The sequence below is a fragment of the Cibotium barometz genome, chromosome 40 (assembly GCF_041138505.1).
Source record: "Cibotium barometz isolate CiBa-2024 chromosome 40, ASM4113850v1, whole genome shotgun sequence".
NCBI classification, from domain to species: Eukaryota; Viridiplantae; Streptophyta; class Polypodiopsida; order Cyatheales; family Cibotiaceae; genus Cibotium; species Cibotium barometz.
In genome coordinates this window covers 32768996-32789617 of record NC_141085.1, presented here as the reverse complement: position 1 = coordinate 32789617, position 20622 = coordinate 32768996, and the positions used below count along the sequence as shown (strand labels likewise).

The following is a 20622-nucleotide window of genomic DNA, read 5'->3' as shown; positions in this document are numbered from 1 at the left end:
GTCAAAGTCCTTCAAAGGGGAGGTCAAAGTCTTCCAAGAAGGGCAAGCCCATGCACATGCTCCAGATATGCTAGAAGAAGAGAATCAATCAAGGAGCAAATGTTCTCAGGGAGATCAGGAAGGCACAAAAGGTTGTAGGCTTCGCAATGCCCACGGCTCCTTTCTAGAAACTTTTGAGGCAAGTATGTGACTATTGGGGTGTCGGATTCAGGTGGTGTAGGACAGGCCTTCTCACCCTACAGGAGGCAGCAGAGGATTTTCTCATAGAGTTCTTCCAGAGAGTTCTTCCAGGATACCATGCTAGTTGCTGCCCATGCACATACGGTGACAATAATGAAAAAGGATATTAACATGTTAGTGAGAGTAAGGTACATATATGATAAAATTCTGAATGCAGAAGACTGGGATGATATTAGGATGAGAGACATCTTATTAATACCACCAAGCAGGAAGCAATCTAAGGATGAGGTGAAGATAGAAGAGGTCACACACAACTATGAGACTAGAGGGAAGTCAGCCTATGAGGATTTAATGAAACAAGTGAAGGATTCATCTTCGGACCTAGAGTCAGAAACACTTGTTAAGGAGTTGAAGATATAGGAGAGGCTTCTGGAATTGGGGCCCAAAATTAAAATAAAATTAGAGACCACTGATTTTGATATGGCTGATTTGGAGTTCGGGCTCACTAGAGACTGTATAAAAGCTCTTTCCCAGAGGAAGTCATACTACCCTGACAGATACTCTCATCCTGGCTACTCTCTAGTACGTGTTTTCCAAGATTAATTTTTCTACAAAAGTATCAATCCTTTTCAATCTCAAACTGAGTCTTTGAGTCTTTCCTTGTGCAGCATGTTCAAGAGCAAATTGCATCCTGGGGTTATGCACAAGATCTTCATCACTAATCCAAGAATCTCTTTCAAGCTCACAGATCACACAGAGAGCAGTGCAGACATTGCAAAATGGTTCAATTACTGCAATTTTGAAGTAGTTGATGTCATCTTCCTACCATACCACTCCAAGTAAGTACACATAGATTTTAGATTTCACAGTACTTTGCTTTTTTGGTTCCTTTATCTTTCTGGTCCTTATATTATTCTTCTTTTTGTAGCTCTCATTGGAGTTTTGTTTCCATTGACCTTGAACAAAAGAGATGTTATACATTTAACTCTCTTCAGGGTACCCACCAGGAGCTAGGCCTGTAAGTCTTATCCCTAATGTATTCTCATGAAACTTTGGAGTATAGAGGATGCTAATTTCAAAGAAATTTGATAGTTCTCACATTTCCTTTGGTATTGTAGTGGCTTGAAAAGACTTTTTGATGCCCTGGACTTATGTCCTCCAAATACAAATTTACTCGACCTGATTGAACCAATTGCACTGTAGGTTTGTGGAAGAACACCAATCTTATTTTATCTTCTATATAGAGAACTGTTTATCTTTATTGATATTCTCATAATTTATTTACAGACACCACAACAAAAAGACCCATATTCTTGTGGATGGAGATTACTTATAGCAGCTAAATACATGTTGGACTCCTACTTTGGAGAGAAGCAGCCTGAGTTTGTAAGTCAAAAGATTTACAATCATCAAATTTTTGAACATAAATGCAGTCAGTTTCTGAAAATAATATTTTCTTTATTGCAGATGCAAGAAGATAGTTTTGGCTCTGACTATGTCTATAGTTTCAGAGCCAATACAATTTTGAGGTTGCTAGGACTTGCTTCTCCTATTCCTGCATCTCCTCCAATTCTAAACCAGCCAATATCCCCTTCCAATATTGATGTAGAAGTGATTACGAGCAGAAAGATGATTTGAAATCTTTCAATCTAAATGATAACATTCTTGATGGGTTCCAGAAAGTTGAGGAGCACCCTTCCAAAGTGCCTGAGGAGATGAAAATGGAAGATGAGCCTCTCCCACGAAATATGAAGTCTTCGGATGTAACTGAGGAGCAAAAGGAGAAGCCGAGGGAGAGCCATATCGACAAGGAGCCTTTATCTGAGTCTTTGGACCAAAGCCAGGCTCAGCCTGAGCTAGAAACCCAAATATAGGATTATTTGTATATCTATAGATATACCCTCCTCTGTACATCTGAGAACAACAACAGTAAATGCAAAGATAAATGCAATTACTTTTTCTCAATGGATCACTTCTTGGTTTGAAAATGTTAAGAATTCTATAATGCTTTTACTGTCTGCTAAAAGTATATATGAATTGTCTATTGTACCTGAGTTCAAGATGATTGAACTATTTGAATTGTTCTGCTTGCAATATCTCTGCATTGTATCTTGCTTTCTCTTCTTTGCAGTATCTGAAACAAAATCACAGTTTGAAAATGAGATATCTACATTTTTTGAATTAAAATTTTGATAAAACAATTTTGCCAATCTTGAATGAGTACTTTAGGAAACTCAGTTTACCTTTTTGTTGTTTAAAATGAATGAAAATCCCATGCAGACACTTCCTTTAGTCTCGTTTATAATGTCATTCCGTAATCGACAGAGTGTGCAGTATCTTCCAAGTGTGATAGATGCTGTTAAAATGCCATTCTCGACAACATCTATATCAATAATATCATTTTCTAGATATGAAGAGCTCTCATCTTGTTCCATTGGTACTAGTTGTGTACCTATCATCCTGCTTCGTTTATAGTAAAATGAGAAAATAAAATTATGGGAGGCAAACATGTACTTGAGATTGATTGTGTCATGGACAACCTCACAATACATAGTGTTGGCCATAATTTTATCCCAACCATCATCCAAAAATTTTGGAATGTCATCACAGCCTTTTGCTTTAAAAGAAAACATAGTCTTACAAACTCTGATTGAATATTCTTGAAAAATATCTATGAAAACATTGACAGGCATAAAAACTGTGATTTTGACTATTCTTGTTGCAATATTTGGTTTCAATGAATGCTGCACTTCTGCATATAGTTTGGCTCTATATGCCTCTATTATACTTCCATCGAGAACAGACGAGTCTATTATATTCCATTCCAGAAAATCTTGTCTTTGCAATATGCCATAAGAATGAGCATGGTCCAATAGCTGGTAGAAGTGATCATAGAAAAAAATACCCGCTTTAGCCAAGTCTCTTACAGATCTACCTTTGTACTGTAGCTCTCCTATCGTGCCATGTACGACATTGAAGAATCCTAAAATGCATTCCACTGGTTGTCACTCCTCGTATGATGAAGGATATAGATCTGAAACATTCAGAAAGATCATCTTAGTTATAAAGAGAGAAACAATTGTGCCTTGAAAATAATTTAAGTTATATTATGTGTTTACAATTTGGTCTATGATATGGAAGATAAGTTGGATATTCTCGCAATTGAAGTTCTCGATGCATATAAACATGCTGCACCACAATCTCTTTTACATATCTTCTGCCTTCTTTCACTCTAAAACCTTTTACTCTGCCTTTCCAGGATGTCAGGAAAGTACTCGTTGATTATTGCTTTTTGCTCTTCTTCCTGATCCTCTTGGGTTGCATTAGTACCCAAGCTCCTTTTCCCACTTCAAACATTTTCTAACTAGCATTTGCTGTTAAAATATTGGAAATCTCTATGCTTGAAATCTGTGTGATAGGCCTTCGTGGCAAAGATATGTTTGGTACATTAACAGAGTCTTCACCATCTAAACCCACCGAACGTTTTCTAATGCTACGTCCATTGTTTCTGGGTGCCATCTCAAGCTACAAATCTAACACACCCCTAATAGAACCCAACACAAAAGAAAGTTAGTATGATGTTAGATTTCAATTAATCTATCATTCTAAGTAATGCAGATCGACTTAAAAGAAAGAACAAAAAGATATCCACAACAGGTAAAATGTTGAAGAGAGCAAATTACAACAAAGCTATGGCAAGGAGAGATGCTTGTCGAAGATGGAATAGTCTCTCGAAAGTCTGAGAAGAAAGGAAATTGGATTGTCGCGAGCGAGAAGTTTCAAACAGACTCTTACCCTCAAAGATGGACTAAAATCTCATGATAGAGACATGCTGGAGAAGAGAATCAAAAACAAATCTCCCTATTCATCTCGACGCTTGTGCTACCATAAAGTACTGTTCTATTTTCTATTTTTCACTCTTTTTCTGTGGATTTTCTACGTTACGTTGGCCTTCTCCTGATTGGTTGCGAGACATTTTCTCCAAACCCTAAAAGATCCCAAAATGAGCTCCAAATTCTTCTTATGAAATACATTGTTTGGGATAGTACATCCAAATTAGAATCGCAAAGGAGGACCATTAGGGCTTGCCATGTGGCATGGTACTAGGGTCTACTCACCCATTACCTAGGTGTGAGCTCAAAGTTACCAAATAATAGGAAGAACAAAAGATAGATCCTTCTTAGTAATAGAAAATACTCTCCAGTAACCACCTTTGATGCCACCATAGAGAAGAGTGTGGCATTTGCTTGAGTACATGGATAAGAATAGTACTTTAAAAACTAGCATTTTTAAAGAGATTATGCAAACCTTGATTTTAAAATTGTGGATCATCATGAGAATTAGGCTTATTAAACATTTAAGATATAACACTAAACAAATTAAACAAATTAGAACATAAATTAGAGCATATGGAACGCTTATCTATAATCTTCTTACGTTCTAGATCTAGGTGACGAGCATAAAATCTTCATACTAGACCTTCCATGCTATAAATGCTTAATGTTACAATCTTGCGAGTCTCTTTGCAGAACTTTCTAAGAAATTTACGATTGCTTACAATCCAAATGAGATTATTAAAAATGATATGCTAATAAAGTACAAGGTAGTCTATATCTCCCAAGCCACTCTGAACATCCCAAGTCCCATTTCCCAAGCTACAGCATCACAAGAACCATAACAGCTAAGACAACTTGTGTTCATAAGCACCATAAGGCATTGTAGATAACATTCCAACACCTTTAGGGACTGGGTGCTACCTTTGTAATGCGCCTCTTTGAATCGGAAGAGATCCCAATGTTGCATCATCTTCCATTGATGATAGGAGAACTGAGCAATGAAGGTGAGTCCATCCCAGACACAGATAATTAGGGCGGGCTTGTGGAGGCGGCGGCTGAGACACTGCAGAGAGTATCCTTAGCACCTCGTCAATGCCGGGGCGCGCTTGTGGGTCCGCATTCGTGCACGCTAGACCCAGCAGCAGCAATCGTTCCATCTCCACTTCATCAAAACTTCCTCCAAGCCGGATATCCGAAGCTTGCATCACGTCTCCTTGCTGGTACAAATCCCACACCCACTCACTTAAAGGCTCAGAATACTGCGTTGCTCTTCTTCCAGTAACAATTTCTAAGACCGTGACACCAAAGGCATAAATATCTGTTGCAGGGGACACATTGCCTCCCATCACAAGATCAGGCGCTAAAAAACCCATCGTGCCTGCCATGGTGTGAGAAGAGGAATCACCCTTTTCTAGCAACAATGCAATGCCACAATCTCCCAAGCGCGCATTCCACTCAGAATCGAGCAAGATATTAGATGTCTTAACATCTCGGTGCACAATCTGCATGTACCCAGAGTCTTGATGAAGGTATTTGAGTGCTGCTGCCAGCTGAGACACAACCTTGTACCTTAGCTCCCACTCGACAACACTCCCACCCTGTTGAAAGATGTGCTTTCCCAGGTCACCTTTCGGCATGTACTCATACACAAGAAGCAAGTCTCCCTGATGTTGACACCATCCAAAAAAAGGTACTATATTCCGATGCCGAAGCTGGCATCCCTGCTTGAGAAGCTCACCAATATGTTGGAGGACTTGAGGTCCCTGTGTATGATGCGAAGGCTCGCACTATGCAAGTACTCCATCCCTTTGGCAATCTGCAACATGAGGTCCACTGCAAGTAAGAGAGGAAAGGGTGGATCCATTCCAGCCCCCATTCTCTGCATCATGAGGACCCGAAGGTCTTGTTTCATGAGCTCCATCACAAGACTACACTTGCACAAAGAGGGGCTCTTTGTGCAACAGACAAGCGGTATCACATTGGGGTGACGCAGTTGGGCTTGAATGGCTGCCTCCCTCCCAAACACCACATTGTTCTCTACATAGAAGAAGTCTTTTACAGCAAAACGACCCCCTAACCAGAGAGCCTCGTGTACTTTGCCATAACCACCCAGACCAAGGATCTCTGGATTTCTCTGCAAGCCCTCTGGATCCACCCATAAAAAGGGGGGCAAAGCATCACCATGTGTTATGCGGCTCAAACTCTCAACACAAGATAGCTTTTGCAGAACAAAATCGGCAAGCTGGCAAGCTTCTCCTTCCTCCTCACCCTTGATTTTGTTCAAGAGGCTTTGAGCTACGCAGAAGTCATCATGTGCATCCACACATGCCCATATTGCACAGAGCTCTCTTGTTAGTTGTGATATAAAGAATTCCATGCTATCAAATGGAGCAGACCTTGAGATTTGCTCACACACAACCGAAAATGTCCACAGCAGGCGATGAAGATGGACGTCCACGACATCCGTGCTCATACCTTGCTTAAGTGCCTTCTCCACCAACCATGAATGCGTGGAACTGGAGCTGCTTGGGAGGGACTCCTGCATACATGTCTCTACTTCTTGCACAGCCAGAATAAATTCATGCAAGGGTTGAGCAAGCTTGTGGCACATGCCCTCCTCCTCTGATGGCCCCAAAGAGGAGCAAGCATGCTCCAGCAACCCAGACAAGTTTTGCAGGACTAAAGAATAAGCGCTTGCCAGGCATCGCCATTGACTACGGTGCAAAAGGAGAAGCGAATTGGGAGCAAGAGCAAGCTGCAAGCGCTGGGAGATGAGCAGAGAGGAGGCCAAGATTTCTGTGCGTGGAGATGACGAGGTCGCCATTTCCACCTGGACCGTAGAGCACAGTGGGCTTGAGTCAACGAGACATTGTGGCACGCGAGCCTCGTGGCCGCGAGCGGACTGGCTCAGCTATAAAAGGCAGTGTTTATTTTTGAAGGTTGCAAGAGCCTCGTCTCTAAACCCCACGCCCCTTTGAAGGTAAGAGATGGATGTACTAGTTGGTGAGAGGGCTTCTGATGTACTAGTTGGTGAGAGGGCTTCTTTGTAAACATGGTACTAACCTTAAATTGTATTTGCCATGAAACTTTGTAATCTTCCAATTCAAAAGACTTGATCAAAGAAAAATGTTCAAATCCATGATAGTGAAGGCTCCTCACATGGAAACAAAAATATCGATGTGAGGAAGTGTCGATGAGAAATGTGGAATTAGAGGGAAAAGCCTCCCTTACAATGGTATGAAAATACTACTCTTCAACCTTTGTACTACTTTATTTCTTGTTTTCCTTACACTAATATACCTAAATATGCATTGTTTCTTGTTTCCTCACTTTAGGAGAAAATTGTCAACAAGGAGGCTCATGTAGTGCTCTCTAAAAAAAGTAAGAAACGGAAGAAGGAAAGGGATGGAAGATGTCTCTTTGTACACAATTTAAGAGTAGGCTTTATTTTACATACCTTGGCTCCTTGGCTCCTTATGTCAAGTCGTGTTTGTTTGAACTTGAAGGGGATGGCTTGCAATGTAAATGCATCTCATGTTGATATTAGCTCTTCGAGTGAGAGTAAGCCTTCAAATGTAATAATAACAATATCCACTAGTGAGATTAAGACACACAATGTCTTGGGCATGGTAAAAGATCTAAGTGCGGTCTATGAAAGGTATACTTTATTTAACTCTATGGCTTGAATATTGAATTATCTTAACATACGCATGGTTTCAATCTTAACATGTTTGATTTTTGGTTATGTAGACTTCAACACGGAGAAACTATTCACTTACACTCTACACGTTGGGGATTCATTGCCGAGGTGGATGTGCAACTAGCTGAGTCAATCATGCATGTGGAAGCGTCTACTCGTGTGCTTAACCTATTTGCCATGTCAGTAATTTTTTTAATTCTGAAATATAGCTTTTGGTTTTGCAGCTCAAAGATGCTTAAAGCATGTTGATTTTGTAGGTGGATGGAAAAAACCCTACCTGTAGATGCTCTGGAGAAGGTTTCATTCGTGGATAGTTTGTGGTATGAATATGTGGCTTCACGGCGTCCAAAGAGCAATATCAAAATTTCTTTGGACATATTGATATGAGCAAGCATGTGTTCTTGTTTCTACCTCTAGTACATAGGTAAAGTCAATAGTTTACTCATATTGATGCATGTGTTCTTGTTTTTGTCATTAGTAGACAAAGCACTTACAACTTCATGTTTTTCAGGCACCATTGGACTCTTTTTGTACATCATGAAGGTGAGAGGCTTGTCACATCGAGAAAAAATAGTCCCCTACACCTAGACTCACTGCATGTAGGGAATTCGGGCGAGTATGTTTCCATTGTGCAACGGTAAGACAAGAGGTTTACTTTGAAGTTCATGAATCCATAATGCTTGGATAAATGCTAACATTTTACATCTATATATTATTAGAGTTCTTGAGTCAATTTCTTCAAGTTACACACATGGACCATTACAAGAGTCTCTTGCATGCCCATCCACTGGGTTTGAGTTGAAGTGTATAGAGGTATGTGAAAATTAATTTTGGCTTTCAATATTGTGTCCTTTATATAGTATGATATATGGCATTTTTTGGATTGGATCAATTGAGACATATGTCGATAAACATTGTAGGTGCCGAAACAACCAAACGCAATTGATTGCGGATTTTATGTAATGGCATTTATCAAGAAACTAATTGATGGGAGCCTTATAGATACACCTCCAAAGCATTGGGTATGCACATGCTTATTAAAAAGCTTCCATACGAAATCTCTTGCTATGTATGTGCTTAATGTAATTTTGGTGTTCTAAACTCTAACATTGCTTTTTTTTTCTTGTGTAGCTATCAAAGAAGTGGTTCGACCATGGATATGTCATGAAGTTGAAGGATGAGTTCAGTTCTTGGCTCAGCCATGTATTGGACGAGCATCTGCCCTTAGCATCGTGACCTTCTTAGTTTGCTATGTTAGTTTTTTGGGCACTAGATTTGCAAACTTATTCAATGGAAGGCTTATGCCATTTTATGATATATGACATTGTATGTCTCCACAATAGTGAAGATAAGTCTTATTTTGGGATTTTATAGTTGGTATAAAATTACATTTCGAGATAAGTTGTAGACTTCTTGAAAGGCTACACTTCCATGGAATGCTAAATCTTTTGGTTGTAAAGATTTTGTATTAGATAAGTTCAATACATGTGTCAATGCAATAGTTATTTTTGGTTTACTCCTTGGTTATTACTTTATGCAAAACTGCGCTTTTTATCGATGTGAGGCTACTTGCAAACCTCATTGGCTTTATGAGTCTTCAATATCATCCATTGGCACATTCAAAGGCAAAGTCCATTGTCGCTTACGCTATAAATATTACGTGAGACTTCCATTTGTACTTTCGCTTGTCCTAGTTTTTGCACAGTCCTAGTTTACTGCACAGTCCTAGTTTACTACACAGTCCTAGTTTATGTGAAAATGCTTACCAACAATGAGAGATCATACACATATCCAATGCTACAATTTCATAACATTAGTTTCCTCACATATATCACACCAAAGTATTTCAACCACTCTATTCCACATGATTGATATCAAGTGTACAATATCTTAAGTCTAACGCACGATGCATATATCTTTTTGAGTCAAAGAAAAGCATCTCTCCTCATCCTTACAATCACCATATAAACAAGACATGATCTTACATTGCAAGCTTGTACTTCCATTTGTACTTCCGCTTGTCCTAGTTTTTGCACAGTCCTAGTTTACTGCACAGCCCTAGTTTATGTGGAAAGGGATCATACATACATCCAATGCTACACAAATACTGAAAAACAGGACTTCATTATGTACTTTCGCTTGTCCTAGTTTTTGTAGTCCTAGTTTACTGCACAGTCCTAGTTTTTGCACAGTCCTAGTTTACTGTACAGTCCTAGTTTATGTGAAAACGCTTACTGATGAGAGATCATACACACATCCAAACGCTAACCAATGAGAGATCATACACACTTACCAATGAGAGAGATCATACCTACATCGAATGCTACCACAAATACTGAAAAACAGGATAGTACTTGCCACCATTTCACAACATTAGTTTCCTCATATATATCACACCAAAGCATTTCAACCACTCTATTCCACATGATTGATATCAAGTGTACAGTATCTTAAGAAAAACGTCTCTCCTCATCCTTACAATCACCATATAAAAAAGACATGATCTTACATTACAAGCTTGTACTTCCATTGTACTTTCGCTTGTCCTAGTTTTTGCACAATCCTAGTTTACTGCACAGTCCTAGTTTATGTGGAAAGGCTTACCAATAAGAGAGATCATAAATACATCCAATGCTACACAAATACTGAAAAACAAGACAGTACTTGCCACCATTTCACAACATTAGTTTCCTCATATAGCTTTCACACCAAAACATTTCAACCATTCCATTCCACATGGTATATATCAAGTGTACAATAGCATGTCTAACGCGTGATGCGTATATCTTTTCGAGGACTTGTCCACTTGGAAGAGTCAAAGAAAAGTGTCTCTCCTCATCCTTACAATCACCATACAAACAAGACTTGATCTTACATTGCAAGCTTTGTAATCCATCGCATAATAGCACATCCTTGTTTATGAGGATGCCTTCAACACCGATGGGAGCATGTCTTTCAGTTAAAGGCAATAAACCATGGCAAGTGTGACAAGAGAGGGTAGAAAGGGGGTCTACCATCAATGTTTTTGTGCAGCAATGTGGGCACCAAATACGTGGTCTTTTATCAAAGTGAATACGATGTCTACCACGTTGATGTTTTCTTCTCAATACACCGGTTACATGAGCTCGTTTGTTAGGGGGACACAATTCAGCTTCCTCAAATGAAGTTGCAATGGTATTGAAAGGCTCTCTTGGCCTTCCATGGCCAAGCCTAGTTGTCGTCACATGTGCTTGAATTTGACGAACACTCCCTCTTGTAGGCATGTCAATCTCCTTTGGCTTGATAAGATTTGTAAGGTACTCCTTTGAGGTTTATAGCTGTGTCAAGCATAATTCTTTTTCTGTAGAGTCCTTTGTGTCCAATTCTTCCTCTACTTGACTTAAAATTCTTCTAAATTCTTCAATGCAGAGATGAATGTCTTCACTTGTGTTGGCCTCTTTCATGTCCATCTGATTACAAGGGCTTGCAGAAGTCTCACAAATCTCGTGATCCATAGAAACCATTCCTAAGGTGCGTGCATTGTCAATAATGGGAAGAAAGTTGTATAACTCAGGAAAGTGATGCCTCATTTTATCAATCTTATGCCAGATAAGTGCTTGCACAATAGGGGCAATCACAATAATTAGATTGCATACTCACATGATACCATTGGCTTGAAGAAGAGGTGCTTTGAATCTTGAACGACAAGGCCATTTCATTGATAACTTTCAACAATGAGGGGTCACTTTCAAATCGTTATAATATTCTCTTCCCTGCATTCAACCTTGAAGTGTGCATCTTTGATGATCCACGAATACTAAAGCGCCCAGAATCGGCTAGATCAAGAAGTATAAATGTCAAGAAGAGGATTTAAGATACTTTAAATGAATACAACAAAAATGTTAAAAGAACTAGTGATATTACCTATTTCTTGCTTTTGCTTTAAGAACTCAAGCATAGTTCCACCCATGCACCTGCCAGTCTTGGAATCGCCCACAAGGGCCTGTATAAGTTCAAGCATGGACCGGTTGATTTGTGCATCCAAGAGAGTGTATTTTATGTACTGCCATAGGTGCTCCACCAAGTTAGACTACATCTTTGATTGTATTTTGTGTAGACCAAACCTAATCAACCACATAAAAATCAATTGAGAGACTAACAACCTCATAAAAAGAAGGGGTACTAAGAAGGCAAGCCCCAATAGAGTTTGGAGTGCAAAACTTCAAATGATGACCCTCCCATGAAAATAGTTAATAAAATAATCAGTGGGGCCATTGTGTTGGGAGGAGTGTGAATTTCTTAATGATGGCCCTTCTGATTAACTTGTAAGTAGTATGTGTAGTGTAACACATACTATCAAAAGACTCATTAAGCTCAATGTATGTGAATAGAACTCTCCAAAAACTTGAGTTTCTTCCAGACTTGCAAGTTACGCCTCAAAGCATTTACTTTTGCCTCCTCAATGACTTGATATTCATTCATTTCTACTACAATCTATTGCTTGGCTCAACAAGACACATATGCTTGTAAAGTTCTAGCACAAGGTGTCCTCTCTCTCTCTCTCTCTCTCTCTCTCTCTCTCTCTCTCTCTCTCTCTCTCTCTCTTGTCTTTATCTCCTACAAACAAAAACTTGTCAATCCAAGCATTAAGTAAAAGTACGCTAAAAGAGGTCTATAACATATAGTATTTCAAGTGAACTAGTTGGTCAAACCTATCTTCCACGGGTCTTGTACTCTTGTGACACATCCTCTCTCTCTCTCTCTCTCTCTCACACACACACACACACACACACACATCCTCTCTCTCTCTCTCTTTCTCTCTCTCTCTCTCTCTCACACACACACACACACACACACTCACACTCAAGAATTCCCACGAAGCAAAGTAATGCATTGTGTTGTGTTGTGTGTGTGTGTGTGTGTGTGTGTGTGTGTGAGAGAGAGAGAGAGAGAGAGAGAGAGAGAGAGAGAGCAATGAGGTATGCACTGAGAAAGCTTTGAGACCATGCAACTATCATGATGGGATAGTAATGTGGCTTTGCTTTGTAGGTTCATTGGAATGCCACATCTCATGCAAAAGAATTCAACTTGGAGGTTTTTTCAGATAGTACATCGACGAGCGGTGACACATCAAGCGATGACATGGACATCGATGAGTTCATTCAAGATGAGAAAGTAGTACATCCCTTGGCATGTGATTATCATAGTGTAAGGAATGTGCTTGACCCACATTGCTACATCTCTAGCACCTTTTTCTCTTTTGACAAGGAGAGCTACAAGTTGATGGAAGCACATCTTCGAGGGGAAATTCTGGTGACTCTTAGTACATTAAAGGCCCATGATGTACAAGGTGTGCTGAATTTGAAGAGGTGGAAGCGCATGAAAGAGGCCTTCTCTCTTACTCCTAAAAATGATGCCGTCAATGCATTTGCTTGAAATCACCACCCAACTTAAAGATTGCAGCAATTGAAGATTGGAAGCACATTGTGAGGGCAACCCTTTTCCATCTGGATGATGGAAAACACCTAGGAGATAAGGACACCATTAGTTCAATCAAGACCTAATGGTGCACAGATTTTCAAAGCCATGGAATCCCAATCTGCTATATCAAAGACTGGATCATTGCTTGTGGATGCCAATTGCATGATAGATATCAACAAGAAGTTGTTTTGGTATGCGCAAGTGGGAAACAAACAAAAACCTCACCCATAATTATAGTCACAAAAATGTCTTGTGTTCAAGAAGACTTGACTGACATCATGATCAAGGACAAGGTAAGGCTTGTGTTGCTTCGATCTACTGGGCACATTGGGTCTTCCAAGTGGGTGAAGGAGTACATATGCCATCGACGACGAGGGCAAAAGACCCATCGAAGTGGTGATGATAAGCGAAGATTGAGAAAGTCTAAGCAGTGTGGTTGCCCTTTCAAGGTTGTCTTGGAGTATGCTAATGACACAAACAATGTCAACATCTTTATACACGGTGTCCATGAAGGACATGTTCCAAGCTCTCGGGATGACCTTTATTATTTGCATGTCCACCCTTCTGTCTCATAGCATGTTGCATGGATGACTTGTTTGACATTGGAATATATCGCCATGTAGCCAAGATGTCTAGAAAAAAAGAGAGCTTCCAGCTACAAAGATCCTCCCCCCTAGATCGTGTGGTCTTTCACTTCTTCGTGATCCCCAAGGAGGTTCAGACGCTCGCCTACCAAATGCATGCTCAAGGTAACATGCTTGATAATTATGACGCATTTGGGAGTCGCAGGGCCTCGGGGTATTGTGCTTATTATTGGTTATACATGTTGTTTGTAGGGAAAAGTTCACTTGATGATTGGGCAACAATGTATAGTGAGGCCCTCCATTTAATGGAGCAAAACAAGGTAGCTTATCGTTGCAAATTTGACCAACACTATCTATGTTAGAAGTATGCTCTTATGTGGCTTGGACTTGTAGGTCTTTTATGTTCAGCCATATAATCCACTAGCGGGAGACGAGGAAAAAAGGCCTTTTGTCCTTATCATTCGACAATTGGATGTTGGAGATGGCAATGCGTTTTTCACGGCATAATTCTTGGGCTATGGACAGCACATTTAAGACAAATGTTTTTGGTCTACCTCTCTATGCAGCTGTTTTGCCCAATCAAAATGGTGTCGGTCTTCTGATTTGGTTGATGATGTGCATGGCTGATGTTGGTAGTAATCATGAGAACATAGCTTTGGAGCCTACTTTCAAGATCATCTTTTCAAGAATGTGTGAAACTCGCCCTGTTGCCATTGTCATCAACAAAAACCTAGTGGAGTTGCAAGCCATTCAAAAGGTTGTTGATGCAGATCCTTATTGCTGGGCTCATGACCCAGACAAGGACAACATCAACAAATTGCTGTGTCATGTCCTTTTATGTTGGTTTCATGCCAAGAAGGCATGGGTAGAAAACCTTTTGCCCCACAGGTGTGTTTATGGCCTTGTCCATTTTGTTTGTATATTATGATGTTGGGCATAACGTTGCATTGCTTTGATTGCATTGTAGGTTCCAAAAGACAAGCAAGATGATGTTTATAATGTCTTATCAAATCTCATGCAAGCACATACTCGACAAGCATTTGAAGAGAGATTTCAGGCATTCTTGCAGGAATACTCATCACATGTGAATATATGCCGCTATGTCTCTACTGGATGGTGTGGGCAAACATGTGCATGGCGGAAGCGTTGGCCTAGGTTTGGATGTCTTTTTCCACATGGAAATGTTGATACAACAAATCTAGTAGTAGAGAGGTTATGGCAGTACATTAAGTACACTCTTTTGGATGCAAAAATCAACAGATCAGTAGTGGTCCTATTGCATGCTCTTGTAGGCGACTCTCGAACTAGCACACACATGGGAGGGACCTTATTGGAGTTCTTCATGCAAAAACAAGAGATAGGTAACTACCCTCTTTCCTCACACCATTTTATTTCAGCATGGTGATTTTCTTCTTTGAATTGTCTCTTCTTTCTTTGCAGCCGCCTCTGGAAGATTTAGTGTCCAAGGTTCAAGCAAGAGTCACACCGCACGATTACATGTAGGCGAGAGGCTCTTTAAAAGGTACCAAGATGAACCGTCAACACTCGAAGTGATCGAGGAGTGCACGTTGCTTTTCAAAATCCAAAGCATGTCTTCACCTACAACATGGTATCGTGTAAGCATGCAGTCCAGCTATTGCGATTGTCCAGATTAGATGACCGAGTGCAAGCATGTGTATGGGAGTCGGCTGATATTGCAGCATCACTTTCCACATCTAAATGATATATTGCCCACAATTGATAGTGTGTGTGCTATGAGGCAGATGCAACACAATACTCAAGTTGTTGGAAATTATCATAATACAAGACTAAACATTGAAAGGCATGATCTTGATGTTGGTGGAAATGATGAGGGCATGGGGCTAAGCAACGAGGAGGGATAGCTCAAAGGGCCAGATGGTATTGATGAACAAACACATATGTGTCTTTAGGACTTCAAAGGGCTATTGTTGCAGGATCTCCAAGAGAGTCTCCCTACTTGCGACTCCACACAAAAGGGGCTGATTTTGGAACAGCTGAAGATATCAAAGAAGAGTGTTGTTGCCTTGTTAGCTCCAAAGAAGATATATCTACCTTTAAAAGGCTCTGTTCGCCAGATTCAGGCTCATGTAACACTCACTCGAATTGGTCATGGGAAATGAAAAAAAGATGACTACCACTCCTATTGAGGAAAGGGAGCCCCATCACATCGGTTCACAGGAGTGCTCAAACGTAGGCATCAGCATGATAGAAGTTAGGTGCGGTTCCCAAAGAGGATTCGAATCTTTTTCCCACATCGCTATAGCAAGACTTTGATGATTGGCCCTCTACAGACACACAGTTGCCATACATGTCATGCATTTCTCCCCTTGTTGAGGAGGCATTCCCCAGTTGGTTATGAAGCCCACCTTATTAACAAAGTTGTCAAGCTATGTGCTGACACATCCGTTGAGAAGGGTGTGATTACAACTTGTGTATATGGGCTGCAAGAAGATGAGGAGAGACACTTTAGCATGTACCTCCAGAATGGGATTGTGCTTCAAAACATCCATACATCTCAACATAGGATCATCCTTGTATATAGTGGTTCTTGAACAACAATACCGCTCTTGGACTGGAATAATATTACTTAATTGGAAACCTTATAACCTCAATAATATTACTTACTTGGTTCTTGAGAGCAAGGTACAAACTTAATCTATTTGTTCATTCTATGTTAACATGAGATCAATTAAGTACTTTTGATTATGCAGGCATCCTTTGTACTATTACTATTGTGCAGATTTAATCAGCACCTTCATCCTTCTTGGGAGAATGGCATTTACGTTATCATCATCTATGCATACGGACAAAAATGAACTGATATATTCAGAGCTCTGGCATGCTTATGCAGGTCCCCTGGTCTCGCTATCGTGAAAAAGCAGTTTGAATTGTTGACGTCGATGTGTGTAAACATTCTGCATTTTAGTGAAAATTTGACTTTCATATAGATGAATCTACTCAGGGCAACTTGCTCACAACTGGATGGAGTGTGTTTGTCAGCACAAAAAGGCTAGTTACTGGGGATTCCATCCTCTTTCTAAGGTCACACTTACATCGCATGCACAGTTTATAAAGGGTGTGCTATGCAGGGACCTTCAAAATGGAACATTATTCTAATAAGAAGTATATGTCATTAATCTTGCAGGAGGGAGAATGGGGAGTTATAGGTAGGAATTTGGCAAGGGCTTTGACCTCTCTGCAGTGCACCATGTCAGTGCTTCCTAGTCATAGTATGCACATGGGTGTCCTTGCTGCTGCAGCACATGCGGTTTCAACCAAAAGCATGTTCAATGTGTATTATAATCTGCGGTATGTATATTCATGTGAGATTTTTTAGTTGTAAGGTTAACCCATCAATGCAAAGTTTTGTTGTTTTAATGTTGGATGAATATTTGGCCAGGACAAGCCCAGCAGAGTTTGTTATCTCACAACAAAAGTTGGGGAAACCATTTGCCCATGGACATTCTGTAGAAAGAAGGTTTGAAACCGAGGATGGAACAGAAAGAAGGTGCAGCAACTTGCAAGAAGTGCTGCAAGAAGTGCATAGTAAACTAGTTATTCAAGAGCACTGTGTGTTTTTGCATTGATGTGTCCTTGTAGAGCTAACAAAGTGTCACATTTGTTTGCAGGTATACTTGTACCTTCACCCCTCAACTATGGCCATACTAGTACTTTTGTACCCTGATTATACGCATGATAAGTTCACACAGGCTTGACATCTGTATTGCTAACCTGTTCACACATCACAGGCATATTAAGGAGCTCTGTAGAGCCCCTTAATCCTCCCTAATTGTGAAAGGTCTTGGAAGTTCAAGAAGCAACACCCTTAAGTGCCTCTTTAAGAGAAGATATCTGCCAAGCCATCCATGTGGGAGCCAAAAACAAATGATCCTTTCGCTGAACTGAAAAGGTTAAGAATGGGATAAGGGGAGAGACCATACATTAACACTAAAGCTTCAATACAAGTTAGTCTCTCTCTCTCTCTCTCTCTCTCTCTCTCTCTCTCTCTCTCTCTACTACTACTTTGGCTCCTTGAGATGCACATAAGGGACACCATCTATATGATGATCTCCAAGATCAAAGAACAACCTCGTCAACAAAAGTGCTCGCATATGAATTTGTCCATTGACCATGGAATACCTACAAGACATGCCAACAAGTAGGTTTCTCCTAAGCTCTCCTTCAAACAAATATCTTCTTCGTGTATGTTGTTGATAACCCCCAAATTTGTGCATTATTTGTTGGCACACTTTTATGGTCTACATCGACACATTTTTAGCATTTTGTCTATTAATTACATTTATTTGATGTGCTTTGCAATGTAAAATCCAATGTAAATTGGCATGGCTATTTAGCAAGTCCACATAACATTTAAAATCCATGGTCTATAAAATATGTGTATGTGAGTTTTCAACTTTTGGAAGGTTGTGTGTGGGATACTTTTTAGTTCTTTATGTTGCAAAAAAATGAAAGGTCTCATGAATCTTAGGCCAAAAGATGTACTCAATTTGTTATAATATTAAGAAAAGTAGTGGGAGTTGATTGAGGAGGTTATGCACGACTCCTTATGTGCATACTTCTTCCACTCTTCTTTCTCTCTCATTTTTTTGGCACCTATCTCTCTTGTCTTTCTTGTTTCTTGTTCTTTCTTGCAAAACTAACTATAAAAAGAGAAGATGAGAGTGAGAATGGTGAGGAAGATGACGTCTTTTATGTGCCATGGTTCTTTTGAGTGGGTGTTGTTTTCTTGGTTATGAGAGAGCAATTTGTAGGTTTCATGGGGTGAGGGGCAAAGCCCTAAGCATATATTTTGCTGCCTTGATCCCATGTTTGTGTGTCTTTTGTGAGTGATGAGGGAGAGCTGTTCAGTTGTGGACAATCCGACGACACAGAGTACATAGCGATGAGGGGTTAATGCATGAGCGAGTGCAGCTCACATACTAGTGCAATGGGTGCCCGTTCTCTTTTAATTCATTTAGGGAGATATAGTTACAAACTGCAAGGTATCATTTTGAGTGAGGACTCATCAGGGCACTCTTGCTCTTTTTCTCTCTAGGTACGAGGGACCTCTTAAATTTCTCTCTTTTTCTATTTTGTGTCAACTGTGTGCAATTCGTAAGGCGTGTGTCACACACGTTTGGCTGGACATTTGTGCGGATGAGGTGTCAAAAAATAAATAGAAGTGTTTGTTTTCCACCTCGTGCAAGAACATATTGAGCCGGGTCTATCACCCCCAAGAACCAAGAGCAACGAACATCATAGAAAAGAAGCCCGCAAAATCATTTGATGGGACTTGAACATAGTAGTCGTTGGCCCACCCAAGTATCTTTACAAACAACTGGGTTGAAACAACTAGGTTGTATCTTTACAAACAACTGGGTTGAAACAACTCATTGATGTAGTGTGAAGTTTTATTAAATAATACCTAACGTCCATCCTTGTGTGACATGGTGAATGCCTGGACACCATTTTTTCCTGTTTTCTAGGTGTCCATGTGTGACATGGGCCTAAGAGGCTCTAGATGCTTTGTTGGTCTCTCTCTCTCTCTCTCTCTCTCTCTCTCTCTCTCTCTCTCTCTCTCTACATGCAGGGCATAGATGATAGCCCCTTTTATGATTAATGAAAGGGGCATTAAAGTACAAGCAATAAAAAATCTATCCAGTGGCCATCTTTACCTTTGGAATAAAGCACAAATGCCTACATTAGATGCAAACTTTGCACTATAATCAAGTTCCAAATGGTGGTGGTTGCATGAACAGATAGCTATACAATCAACATTAGAGGTCACTCAAAAATAACAAGGTCTATAATTAAGTGCCAAATGGTGGCAATTGCATTAATAAACAGTTGTACAATCAACTTTGGAGGCCACTCAAAAATAACCCAGACAAATATGGGCTCATCATGACTTATTTCTACCAGAGATAAAAACTACAACAAAAAAAGTCATAAACCCCCAAAAAATTCCCACCCTAGAACCCCAAATCATTGGATTGAGCAAATCATTCACTCTAGATTGACCTATATAATGTTCATCCATCTCCCTAGGCATGACTAACAAAAAGAAAAATCTTGAAGGCATCACATAAACAAAAACCACATCATCATATACAGTGACACTACATAACCAACATAACTAAAAACAATTCCAAGTATCACATAGCATGCATAAACATAAATCATTCCATGCATGGAATATAATCATAATATACACCTAAAGTAAGAAACTGGTCATGCTTTTTTTAATCGTGCTAATACCTAATTGGGACTACTCGATAAATGCTAACTTTCTTTCCTCTACAAACCCTAATAAGACACAACTCTTAATCCTAATGTGTTAAGTACGAGAATGCATGAAAAAATGTATGAAAGTAGACAATTAAACTTTTGTCAAAGAAAGATTTTTTTTGACTGATAGGGTAAAACCCCCAATTGCATGACAGGTGCCAATAGTATGATGAAAGCTCATTGGTGGAGTTAGTATTTTCATGCGAGGTGATTGGTGGATAGAGTTTCCTTGTTGGCTCATATTGGATCATTTTGTAAAAGATAGGTTTTTGCCTAATTTAAGGGCCAAAACGTATGAAATTTTTACCTAGCTTTGTTTTATTTTTTGGTACTCGGAACGAGATGATTGGTATTATTCACAAAAAAGGAACTCCTCTCATTTTGAGATTAAGAGGTCTATTATATAGGGATGCCCATTGGTACCACTTGGATGGCTGGTACATGATGCTATGTAGAAAGGGGATCTAGAAGGAATGATAAAGGTCAAATGTGTCAAATCTAGAAGGAATGATAAAGGGAATCTAGAAGGAATGATAAAGGTCAAATGTGTCTA

General features: G+C 39.8%; 2 protein-coding genes across 2 annotated transcripts; both read right to left on the bottom strand.

Moving 5' to 3' along the window:
- Positions 1 to 4768: 4768 nt before the first annotated feature.
- On the bottom strand, positions 4769 to 5653 carry LOC147615430 (putative L-type lectin-domain containing receptor kinase S.5). Its single transcript, XM_086778992.1, has 2 exons — positions 4938 to 5653; positions 4769 to 4835 (listed from the first exon to the last, which is right to left on the bottom strand). Exons 1-2 carry the CDS (start codon positions 5651 to 5653, stop codon positions 4769 to 4771), a joined length of 783 nt encoding a protein of 260 aa, XP_086635118.1.
- Positions 5580 to 6920, bottom strand: LOC147615429 (uncharacterized). Its single transcript, XM_086778923.1, has one exon. The coding sequence runs from the start codon at positions 6838 to 6840 to the stop codon at positions 5710 to 5712; it is 1131 nt and encodes a 376-aa protein (XP_086635049.1). The 5' UTR covers positions 6841 to 6920; the 3' UTR covers positions 5580 to 5709.
- Positions 6921 to 20622: the final 13702 nt, after the last annotated feature.